At 47.8% G+C, this 11,980-nt stretch overlaps 1 protein-coding gene across 1 annotated transcript in view; it reads left to right on the top strand.

The window, feature by feature from the left end:
• The first annotated feature begins 365 nt into the window (after window positions 1-365).
• TG (thyroglobulin) overlaps window positions 366-11,980 on the top strand; it is a 234,181-nt gene continuing 222,566 nt past the window's right edge. Inside the window, exons 1-4 of the mRNA XM_005900741.3 lie at window positions 366-589; window positions 1,020-1,117; window positions 2,484-2,687; window positions 3,327-3,486. Of these exons, the coding sequence (XP_005900803.2) occupies window positions 366-589; window positions 1,020-1,117; window positions 2,484-2,687; window positions 3,327-3,486 (686 nt within the window). The remainder of the gene's footprint in view (window positions 590-1,019; window positions 1,118-2,483; window positions 2,688-3,326; window positions 3,487-11,980) is intronic.

The following is an 11,980-nucleotide window of genomic DNA, read 5'->3' as shown; positions in this document are numbered from 1 at the left end:
CTCAGCTTGTTTCCTCTCTGGAAATGAAGCAGTTGTGACTGTGATTTCTTAATAAGGCCTTGCACATTACATGCATTCTCCATCGAGGCCAGGAAGGTGCTCTGTCTGCAAGGAGTGCCTGGATAAACTCAAGAGCACCTCTTTTACAGTGTTCTCTGACCCAACCGTGGTCTTGGGGAACGCACAGTCCGAGGGTCCACTGTGAATCCTTCTCTTGCCAGTGGTGTGATCCTGAACAGGCTACTTTCCCGGCCAAGTCTCAGGGCCACCTGGGTAAGACGGTGATATCACCTCCCAGGGGATCAGGAGAGTTGTTGTCAAACTTGTGAGTAGCCGCAAAACTGCGAGTTGAAATATACATGCCGATGGTGGTAGAAATAAAACCCGGAAGAGCGTCTGTGTCTTCAGCGAGCCCGTCTCCGTTACTGGAATCCAGGCAGCAGATTCTCTCTCATGAGCGGCATCACTTCCTTTGTGCAGAGTACCAGGTGGATGCCCAGCCTTTCCGCCCATGCGAGCTGCAGAGGGAGAGGGCTTTTCTGAAGCAAGAAGACTACGTCCCCCAGTGCGCCGAGGACGGCAGCTTCCAGTAAGGCCTCCTCCAGCCATGCGGACCCAGGGGCCTTAAAACCCATCTTCTTCCTGTTCCCGCCCCCCTCCTTGAAACTGACCTGTGACCACTGTCACTGGAGTGCTCCCCAGACCCGTCAACACCGAGTCATCTGACCTCTGTTGCCCCAGTCCATGCTTCCTTCCAGCCAGAACCAAAGACGTCCCTTCCTTTCCTGCCAAAACTTTTTACTGTAATTGTTTTAACAAGGGTGAATGGGGTGGTGGCGGCGGCAGTGATTTACTTTCCAATGATCCAACGATTTACGCTCAGATGCCCCCTCTCCTCCCTGACTTCAACTGGAGTCACCAGTCCCGCTCCACACCAGTCTTTTTCCTAACTGAAATGAATTAAAGAGTGGAGGGAAGGAGAAGGAAGAAGGGTACCTGACTGTGGCTCCTGTCCCCAGGACTGTCCAGTGCGGGAAGGATGGGGCCTCCTGCTGGTGTGTGGACGCTGATGGCAGGGAAGTGCCTGGTAGCCGGCAGCCCGGGCGGCCTGTGGCCTGTAAGTAGGAAGGGGAGGCACTGCGAGGGGCAGCTCACACCCTGGGTACAGCCCTGGGCTCGGGTGCATCCAGGGCTAGTCTCCCTCTGGGCTGCGGGATCATCCTCTTTGAATTAGGCCCTACCTCCTACGGGACTGCTGTGAAAATCAACAGGACAATCAAGTCATGTGTTCAGCAAGTAGCCTCTGACGTCCCCCTGTGCCAGGCCCCATATCTGATGCTAAGGATGCATCAGGGAAAAGACTTCAAAGTCCTCTGAAACCAGAAAGCACCCTCTTGCGCAGGAAGTGTTTTCTCAACTGGGATGTTTCTAAGATTTGAGACTTAAGGCAAAAACTTTCCTGTTAAAATAATTGCTATGATGAGTGGTCAAAGAAGCGTGTCACAGTAAAGCTAAAACAAGGGTCGGTTTAAGCCGCTCATCTTAAAATGGTGAGATTGAGCTTCAAACCAGTTATCCTGTAAAAGAGCCAAGCTCCATTGCAGCGCTGGTTTTGGGGGCCAGCTCGCTGGCTTGGGGAGCAAGCTGACTCCCGCGGTCCTGCCGAGTGACCTCTGTTGGGTGCCCTGCTCCCACTGAACTCCAGTTCCTTGTCTGTAACATGAATACAGGAGCTGCTGTAGGGTCAGCTCTGATGGTCGTGAGGATTTAAATTGCGCAAAAGACACCTGCCCCCAGTAGATATTGAGTGGGAGCAGCAATCACCAGTGTCACCAGTCCTCACGCACCTGAAGTAGGCTTGTTGTTCAGTCGCTAAGTCGTGTCCGAATCTTTGCAACCCTAGAGGACTGCAGCACGCCAGGCTCCTCTGTCTTCCACTATCTCCCGGAGTTTGCTCAAATTCATGTCCATCGAGTCGGTGATGCTATCTAACCATGCTCTGCCATCCCTTTATCCTTTTGCCTTCAGTCTTTCCCAGCATCAGGGTCTTTCCCACGAGTTGTACTTTAATTCCTTAGAGAAGGCAAGTCGGGCACGGAGGGGTGAAGACCCCCCAGGGAGTCTTCTTTCCCGAACAAGGCTGTGCAGGAAATTCGTATTCAGACAAGATATCAACAGCCAGCCTGTGCTCCCTTCACACCCCACCTCTTCAGCTCCAGGACTGTTGGGGTGTCCCATGGACTGAAGGGACACAATGAAATCTGCTCTTTCCAGCTCGGCCTGCCGGATGTCAGAAGAAATCCTGGGATGTAGAGTTGGGCAGGCGGAACGCTGGCCCTGAGGCTGCTGCCAGCTCATGGAGCCTCCTTGGTTGGTGGGAAGGACCACCCTGCCTTCCCGCCCCTAGGGATAGCGCATGGTCCTCCGGGCTCGGACCCCTGCGTGGTGCCCTCACCCTCTGACACCGCTCTTTGCCGCCGCAGGTCTGTCGTTCTGCCAGCTGCAGAAGCAGCAGATTTTGCTCAGCAGCTACATCAACAGCACAGCCACGTCCTACCTACCCCAGTGTCAGGATTCAGGGGATTACTCGCCTGTGCAGTGCGATCTGCGGCGGCAGCAGTGCTGGTGTGTGGACGCGGAAGGAATGGAGGTGTATGGCACCCGCCAGCAGGGGAGGCCGGCGCGGTGTAAGCACCACCAGCATCGGGGCCCTGGGGGAGGCGGAGGCCCGGGCAGCCTCCCACAGCTGACCGAAACGGGGTGAGGGCTCCCCAAGGAAAGGCAGGGGACCTGGCCTTCAGCACGCAAAGGAAGGCATTTTAGGAAGGTTTTCTCCCTTCTAGTTCTGCGCTGTGGACCACAGTATTCACAGGCTTAACAAGTAGGATTTCCGGGAGCATCAGGCCTTCGTCCCTGTTCGGGAAGCTCTCGTGTGTGTAGTAGGAACACAAGCAAATGTGCAGAAGCACATACGCCTCCTCGTATGGAAGGATTAGAAATTGTTTCCTAAACCTATGGACACCAAGGGGGAAAAGACGGGGGTGGTGGGATGAATTGGGAGATTGGAACTGACACCCATACACTCTTGATATTATGTATAAAACAGATGACGAATGAGCATCTACGTGTAGGACAGTCAGCTCTGCTCAATGCTCTGCGGTGACCTACATGGGAAGGAAATCCAACAAGGAGGGGACATATGTAAATATAGAGCCGATTCACTTTGCTGTGCATCAGGAAACAGCACAACATTGTAAAGCAACTATACGCCAATAAAGATTAATCAAAAGTAAATAGATTTAAATTGTTTCCTTGGAAACGTTTAGGTCCAAGGAGCTGTGAGATAAGAAACCGCCGTCTCCTCCATGGCGTGGGCGACAGGTCGCCACCCCAGTGTTCCCCAGATGGGGCCTTCAGGCCGGTGCAGTGCAAGTTCGTCAACACCACAGACATGATGATTTTCGACCTGGTCCACAGCTACAACAGGTAAGGGCCCCCGGGTGTGCCCAGCACGGCCCATGCCTTCTGGTCTCCCGCCCAGGCTCCTGCTGTCTGCAGGGCTGGGCGCTGGCAAGGGTGTGTGTGACACACTCAGCCCATGCAACCTGAGAGAGGCCTCCTGTTCACTTTCCCGTGACGGACACTGAAGGCCCACAGCGTCTCCCACAAAACAAGCTGGCAATAGCTATTCAGCTAAAATACACGAGCCCTCTGGCCCAGCCAGCCTACAGAGATGAAAACACCAGAATATGAAGATTCTTTATTAGGATGTACTAGAATGTCCATGCATTGGAGAGGAAATGGCAACCCACTCCAGTGTTCTTGCCTGGAGAATCCCAGGGACGGTGGAGCCTGGTGGGCTGCCGTCTATGGGGTCGCACAGAGTCAGACACAACTGAAGTGACTTAGTAGTAGCAGCAGCAGCAGAATGTCCACTGCATCGTTTTTTGTTTTTTTTTTTAAATTGAGGCCAAAAACTGGGAACAGAGTGATTGACAACCCCAGGTGGGTGTCTGGATAAAAGCATGCTGTGCTGTGTTTAGTCACTCAGTCATGTCCAACTCTTTGCGACGCCATAGACTGCAGCCCGCCAGGCTCTTCTGTCCATGGGGACTCTCCAGGCAAGAATACTGGAGTGGGTTGCCATGCCCTTCTGCAGGGAATCTTCCCAATGCAGAGATTGAACCCAAGTCTCTGGCATTGCAGGCAGATTCCTTACCATCGGAGCCACCAGGGAAGCCCAAGAATACTGGAGTGGGTTAACCTATCCCTTCGGCAAGGGGTCTTCCTAACCCAGGAATCGAATTGGAGTCTCCTGCATTGCAGGTGGATTCTTTACCAACTGAGCTATCAGGGAAGCCACTGTAAATATTTCCGCAGCCCTTAAACAGAATGCACTCAGACTGCATCTGTTGATTTGGAGTGGGTCGTGCAGCACATTATGATAACATCGTGTAAGATACAAGGTGCACATAATATAAGAGGATTTAGTTTTTAGAACACAGACAAGCAAACAGGTCCTAATCTAAGTGCATGTATATGATTATATGATGGTGCTTGTGTCTGTATTGGATTTGGTGAGGACAGAGAATTACATGAATGAACACATACTGGGTGGTTCCCTCAGCCACCTTGAGGGTCAGGTTGCTGTGGAGGAGGAGGAGTCAGGAGAGGAGAATCCCCAGAAAAGGAAAAATGTGGACCGCATTGATGCATTCTTATAAATGGCATGTATGTGTGCACCTATTAAGCTTATTTAAGCTTAAATATTTATATAACAAATATAAAAATGGTATTTTTTTATAGCTCTTGGCCCAAATAACTGGATGGCTTCTGGTTATTTACGATGGTGACTTTATCAATACACAGGGCTTGCACAGACTTCAGATATAACCAAAACACTGTGAAGGAAAATAAATAATAATATTAATTTGTAAATACTGGTAGGAATTCTCTTAGAGAACCTGAGGCTTTATGTGTCTGGCTTTCAAAACCACTAGTTTCCTTCCTATGAGAGGGAATTCCCATGGGCTGTGCCCAGAGGGGTCATGGATCGGAAGCCTGTGACCAGGTACTGTCCCAGAGACAAGCCTCATTCGAGCTGCATGCTATTTTCAAAACTGAGAAATTTTAAATTGAATCCTGTGAAATTTCAGTTTGTGCAGGTAAAAATAGTCCAACATAGCAATATTGTATGTTCAGCCCAAGACACAAAATTCTGAGTTCTTGATTCTAAAGAACAAGGTTGGGGACTGCATGCATTGTCCCAGGGCACCAAGAAGCTGATTCTTTTTGGACCAAGTGCAACCCACCCCACCCCGCGCTGTGGGCCTCTTCTTGTATGCGCCACACTCCTCCTGCTCCAACTGTTGGCATTACCTGTCTGACCCCATGGCGTTTGCCCTGTGATCCTTGTTCTGACTCTGCCACTGCTGGCAAAGTGACCAGGTCACTTATTTCTGAGTCTCAGTGTTCCCATCTGTAAGGACAATACCAGCTCATCAGTCATGTGAAGATCTGCTGAGCCCTTGCCTATGAAACCACTGCGAAAATTGTAAATTATTATCATTTGTAGGGAATCCATCACCAGCTTTTGCAAATGTAGGTTACAGTCTCCTACCCACCTCAGGCCTAGAAAATGGCCTGCCCGTGTGCATATTGGAATCTCCAAACATCCTGATTTACTGATGCTGAGCAATGCAAACTGATGTGTGCTCAGTCCAAGTTCAGTTGGATACTCACAGTATACAGTGGAATTTGAGATCCTTTCATCTACTTCAATATTTATAAAAATAACTGGAAAATGATGGTCTCTAGCACACAGTGGGGAATCTGAAGAACAGAAATTAAGGAACCCACCCTAGGAAGCACAATCTGTGGCTTATAGACCTGTCTGGCTCCTTTTCAGTTCAGTTCAGTCGCTCTGTCGTGTCTGACTCTTGTGTGTGACCCCATGGACTGCAGCACGCCAGGCTTCCCTATCCATCACCAACTCCTGGAGCTTGCTCAAACTCAAATGTCCATCAAGGAGGTGATGCCATCCAGCCATCTCATCCTCTGTCGTCCCCTTCTCCTCCCTCCCGCTTCCCTCCCAGCATCAGGTTGTCTTTTCTAGTGAGTCAGTTCTTCGCATCAGGTGGCCAAAGTATTGGAGTTTCAGCTTCAGCATCAGTCCTTCCAATGAATATTCAGGACTGATTTCCTTGAGGATTGACTGGTTGGCTCTCCTTGCAGTCCAAGGGACTCTCAAGAGTCTTCTCCAACACCACAGTTAAAAAGCATCAATTCTTCGGTGCTCTGCTTTCTTTATAGTCCAGCTCTCACATCCATACATGACCACTGGAATAACCATAGCCTTGATTATGGGGACCTTTGTCGGCAAAATAATGTTTCTGCTTTTTAATATGCTGTCTAGGTTGGTCATAACTTTCCTTCCAAGGAGCAAGCATCTTTTAATTTGATGGCTGCAATTACCATCGGCAGTGATTTTGGAGCCCAAGAAAATAAAGTCTGACATTGTTTCCATTGTTTCCCCATCTATTTGCCATGAAGTGATGGGACCGGATGCCATGATCTTAGTTTTTGGAATGTTGAGTTTTAAGCCAGCCTTTCACTCTCCTCTTTCACTTTCATCAAGAGGCTCTTTAGTTCTTTGCTTTCTGCCGTAAGGGTGGTGTCATCTGCATATCTGAGGTTATTGATATTTCTCCTGGCAATCTTGATTCCAGCTTGTCCTTCATCTAGCCCATCATTTTGCATGATGAACTCTGCATATAAGTTAAATAAGCAGGGTGACAATATACAGCCTTGATGTACTCCTTTCCCAATTTGGAACCAGTTCATTGTTTCATGTCCAGTTCTGTTGCTTCCTGACCTGCATACAGATTTCTCAGGAGGCAGATAAGGTGGTCTGGTATTCCCATCTCTTTAAGAATTTCCCACAGTTTTTTGTGATTGATCCACACAGTCAAAGGCTTTGGTGTAGTCAATGAAGTGGAAGTAGACATTTTTTCTGGAACTCTCTTGCTTTTTCAATGATCCAACAGATGTTGGCAATTTGATCTCTTGTTCCTGTCACTTTTCTAAATCCAGCTTGAATATCGAATTTCTCGGTTCATGAAATGTTGAAGCCTGGCTTGGAGAGATGAATGCAATTGTGCAGTAGTTTGGACATTCTTTGGCATTGCCTTTCTTTGGGATTGGAATGAAAACTGACCTTTTCCAGTCCTGTGGCCATTGCTGAGTTTTCCAAACTTGCTGGCATATTGCGTATGCTGCTGCTGCTGATGGGGCTAAGTCGCTTCAGTCGTGTCCGGCTCTGTGCGACCCCATAGATGGCAGCCCACCAGGCTCCCCCGTCCCTGGGATTCTCCAGGCAAGAACACTGGAGTGGGTTGCCATTTCCTTCTCCAATGCATGAAAATGAAAAGTGAAAGTGAAGTCGCTCAGTCGTGTCCGACAATTCTCAAAGAACTTGCAGGTGCCTGCTTGAGGCGCAATTCACAGCTTTGTCCACCAGAGGGCAGTCAAATTAAAGGCAAAAGTTCAGGACTAAGCATCTATTGTTAAAGAACCAAAAAACTTACCCTGAAATGGGAGCTTTTCTTTTATGTAAGCAAGCATGTCTCTGAGTGAATTCTGATTTAAGAAGGTCATGGGAAGGGTCAGGTAGTTGGTTACTGGAAGCCCAGCCACGCTCAGGAATTTTCTGATAAGCAGACCTGGGCAGTGCCAGCCCCAGCCTCTCCAGTGGGCAAAGTGTCAGGAGCCCCAGAGGCTATGTGGAAAGTATAGACATAGTATCCTGGATGGTTGTCAGGTGAAAAAAACGCCAGATAGCCAGTGATACTTGAATTTCAGATAAGCAAGGAGTAATTTTTCAGTTTAAGTGTGTCCTGAATATTTCATCAAGAATTTTAAAACTGGGTGAGGGTTGGAGATATCTCATGAACCATCAGAGTTGGATTTTAAAAAGAATGGATTGCAGTTAAGGAAGAGCAGTGGGTACCTAGGGATGACCCTGTAAGTTTGGAGGCCACTAGGTGAGAGGGGCTGTCAATTTGAACCACAGCAGGTGATGGAGAGGGTAATGGTGGGATGGAGTGGGATTGATGGAGAAATATTGACTTGGTGGGATTCATGGAACTTGGGGAAGGAACAGATAGAAAGGGTGAGGGAGAGAAAAAGTCAAGGATGACTCCAAGGTCTGGTTTCTGGTTGGCAGAAGAGGAAGAGTCTGGAAAGGAAAAGTCACAAATTTGCTTTTGGAATATTGAATCTGTGTCAGGAAGCATTTAACAGGAGGTTTCCTGTGTGCTGTTTTGGATCTGTCGGGAATTCTCTGTTCCTTATTAATTCCTGAATACTCAGGAATTAAGAAGAGAGGCAAGCCTCTCCTGGGGGCTGAGGAATCCAGGCATTTCCTTTGTTAGTTTTTCTATAAGGTGATAAGTACCCTCTTCCTTTTTATGAACTACATGGTAAAAGTGATTATTTACAACTCTCTTTCATATGGATGACCTCATGTTTCCTTGATAACTTGTAAGTTTTGATTTTATCTCTGCTGAAAATAGCTGCCTTTTAAGACAGTATAAATACTCACACAATGTTGAATAAAACACCTTTGCTCCATCAGAACTCTGGTCCCTGTCTCTCTCTCTCCCTCTCTCTTTTTCAGGCTGATTTCCTGGAGCACAGAGGCTCTCTGAGTTCACTTTCTTGCCCTGGCTTCTAAGACCCTCTCGAGAAGGCGCTCTGCACCTTCACCCCATCAAGAGGGCGCCTGAGGCCTCCATGAACAGAGCAAGCCCCGTGCAGGGGCTTTATTGGTTTTCTGCATAAACCAAGGAATATCAGCCTCTTTCTTTCTCCTTTACTTTTTTATCGGTCGACTCCAGACCACCATGTACCGGTCCATTAAAGGACCTCAACAAATCTGAAGAGATTTCTTTGGGAAATTCACATGCAGAAGTGGTGTAAGGCAGCTGACCCACTTCCATGGGGCCACAGGGAGCCCGGAAGTCTCACTTGCCAACATGTTTGTTGTGGGTTCTTGATATGGTGGGTGATGATTTACGCTTGAACTTGACCACAGCATTTGCCCATTTGAAGCAGATCCTTTTGCCTCTTGAAAAGAGCAGCTGCTAACTACACCCATTTGGCTGGTGAATTTAGGGAAAAAACCATGTCATGGTGGGAGTAAGCTTTGCTGGTCCTTATCCCCCTTTCCCCATCTTTCACAAGGCCCTTGCCTAACCACTGGCTGAGGAAGTACGTTCTGGTTAAGTAACCCTGGTTAAGAGCTGGTGCCGTGATCACGCCTTAGTGATCCGAGGTAAGACTCAGTCAACTGGTCTCTTTATCGGCACTTGTCCTTAGTGACAGAGCTCATCCAAACTTCTTCAGATGCACTGGCAACTCCTGATACACAGATGACCCAGTGAGAAGGAGCCGATGCACCTTAATACGCAGTAAAGGGGACTGGTTACCTGAACAGGAGAGCGACCGTGTACAGGAACCCTCATGGACTCATCATCGCCTGTTACGCTCACTGGACCCTCTGCAGGGTCTGCAGAGGGGTCTGCAGTGTACCAGGCATTGTGGGAGTCATCACAGCTCTTGATTTTGAGGGGGGATCTGCTGGTCTTCATCAAAGGCTGGATATCTGGAGGGACCAGCCACCATGAGAGAGGTGGAAGTGTCTGACTGAATAAGTGTCTGACTGAGTCCAAGGGCATGAATCCTGCAGCGCAGGTGGGCAAGACCAGACGCCTGGTTGGGACTGACATTATATTTCACGGAGGCTTCTTTGTGATTTCTTTAACTCTGTGTTGGCCACAACCTGAGCATAAATGCAGAAACACCATCATTTCACCCTCCACTATAGTTTTCCTTCTTGAGGACTCTTTGATCATCATCCTGAGATGTTGCTTTTCATTCAACAAAAGGGAAGCGCCCTTTTCCTTTAGTTGAAGGTCAAGGTGGGTCTTTGGGTTGAATTGGTGGAATGTGGTTTAAACTTCCTGTGCCTCATGCTGGGATGGCCTGCAGAACTTCAGGCCAGCCAGGAGCCCCGTCCCTATCTGTTAGATGCCAGGAAAACCCAGGATTCAGCAGAGGGAAGAGTGTCAGAGCGGAGGACTGCTTCTCGGGAGATGGGGCAGGAGCAGGGAGCCGCCGCACACTGAGTAACCCCACTAACAGAGTCACTTGGTGGTGACATCCTGGATTTGAACTCCAACTCCCACCACTACTTTAGATGGTGGCCAACATACCTCACTTCTTTAACCTCTAAAATGGGCACACACAAAAATACCACTTTGCTTTTAGGACAGTTAAGTGGATTAAATGAGTCAATGTCTATTAAACATTTTGCGGATTGTTTTTTACAAAGTAATGCTTAATAAAGGGAAGTGATTATCGTACTGTTTTAACACGTTTATAATTGAATTTATCCCAGGTTCCAATGAATGAACTTCTGTCATATTCCTCCAGTCAGTGTGAGCAATTGGGCCACGTATGTCTTTAGCTTCTATTATGCAACTTACTAGAGCAGGAAATGGCAACCCACTCCAGTATTTTTGCCTCGGAAATCGCATGGACAGAGGAGTGTGGCGGGCTCCAGTCCATGGGGTCTTGAATAGTTGGACACAACTGTGCGACGAACACTCATACTCATGCAACTCACTGACTGTAACGTTCTTTTTAATTTAACCCATGTACGCACAATCACAGACCAACAATCTGGGAAAAATCCGTAATTCTATAATCCGTGTGTACATAGGTTTTGTTTTGTGTATTCATTTCCTTTCAGATTAACTACGACATGTGCACTCTGTGTTGAGGTTCTGAGAAGTTCCTAGAAATATATTCCCTTCCGATTCTGGTTCATTTGCATAGGAACAATTGTAGTGTATGCACATGCCATTTTGTAGTCTACGCTTTTTACATAATGTTATGCATGCATTCATTTAGGGGATTTACCATAATTCACTTTCAATTTTCATAGCTTTGGACGTGAAGGTTGTCTTCAACGCTTTGCTCGAATATATCACACAGCAATAGACCTTTCTGTGCAGAGGGCTGCTGTTATACTTCTTCTAATTTATTGGTTGGGAATATATTTCCAGATACAGGTGGAAACATACTCTGCTTGGTTTCATAGAGTTGTTATGTGTGTGTCAGTCACTCAGTCGTGTCCGACTCTTTGCGACACCATGGACTGTAGCCCGCCAGGCTCCTTTGTCCATGGGATTCTCCAGGCAAGACTACTGGAGTGGGCTGCCATTTCCTTCTCCATATAGACTTGCTATATGGAGCATTAAAAACTAATTTCTCCGTGTTACATAGAGATGAGCAGCTCCTCTCTGGCTGCTATGTCATTGCACGTGGGTATAACTTTTTATCACCTGAGCTTCCTATTACTTCTAGGGTGGGTAGCCCAGCCAATTAGCTCCGTGTAGCAATTGTCGGGCCAGGCGTGATTTAGGCATCTTTTCTCTCAACTTATGGAAATGAAGTATAGCTCTTGTTAGTGATGTCACAGTGATTTGGTGTTTTCTTCGACTATGGGACTGGGAAATGTCCTACATAAGAATTTCCTGTGGTGGAGCCTGGCTTCTTTGCCAGCTCTTGAGAAGTCGTAAAGGGCTCTGAAGTCATGTGATCTCCCCGAATGAGATCATCTGCAATGTGTACCATATGTTTGTAAAGCACATTTGGCCCTTGGTCTCGAGAGTTCTATTCTAGTAAAGGAACTCGTTAATGCAATGCTGATTGACTGTTTTCTGCCTGATCCTATGAGACACACACTTGGGCATAAATTGGTCAAAGCCCACGAGTGAGAAAAACACTAATTGGTAGGTGACAGTCAAGGACAGCTTCATTTTCACAGGTCCAGCCTAGCTCTGGCCAGGGAAAACCAATTTAGAAAAAAATACGTTGACTACAGGAATAATGGAGCAAACGGCATGAAACAAAG

This window comes from Bos mutus, chromosome 14, assembly GCF_027580195.1.
Source record: "Bos mutus isolate GX-2022 chromosome 14, NWIPB_WYAK_1.1, whole genome shotgun sequence".
Classification (NCBI taxonomy): Eukaryota; Metazoa; Chordata; class Mammalia; order Artiodactyla; family Bovidae; genus Bos; species Bos mutus.
This window is presented reverse-complemented; position numbering and strand designations above follow the sequence as displayed.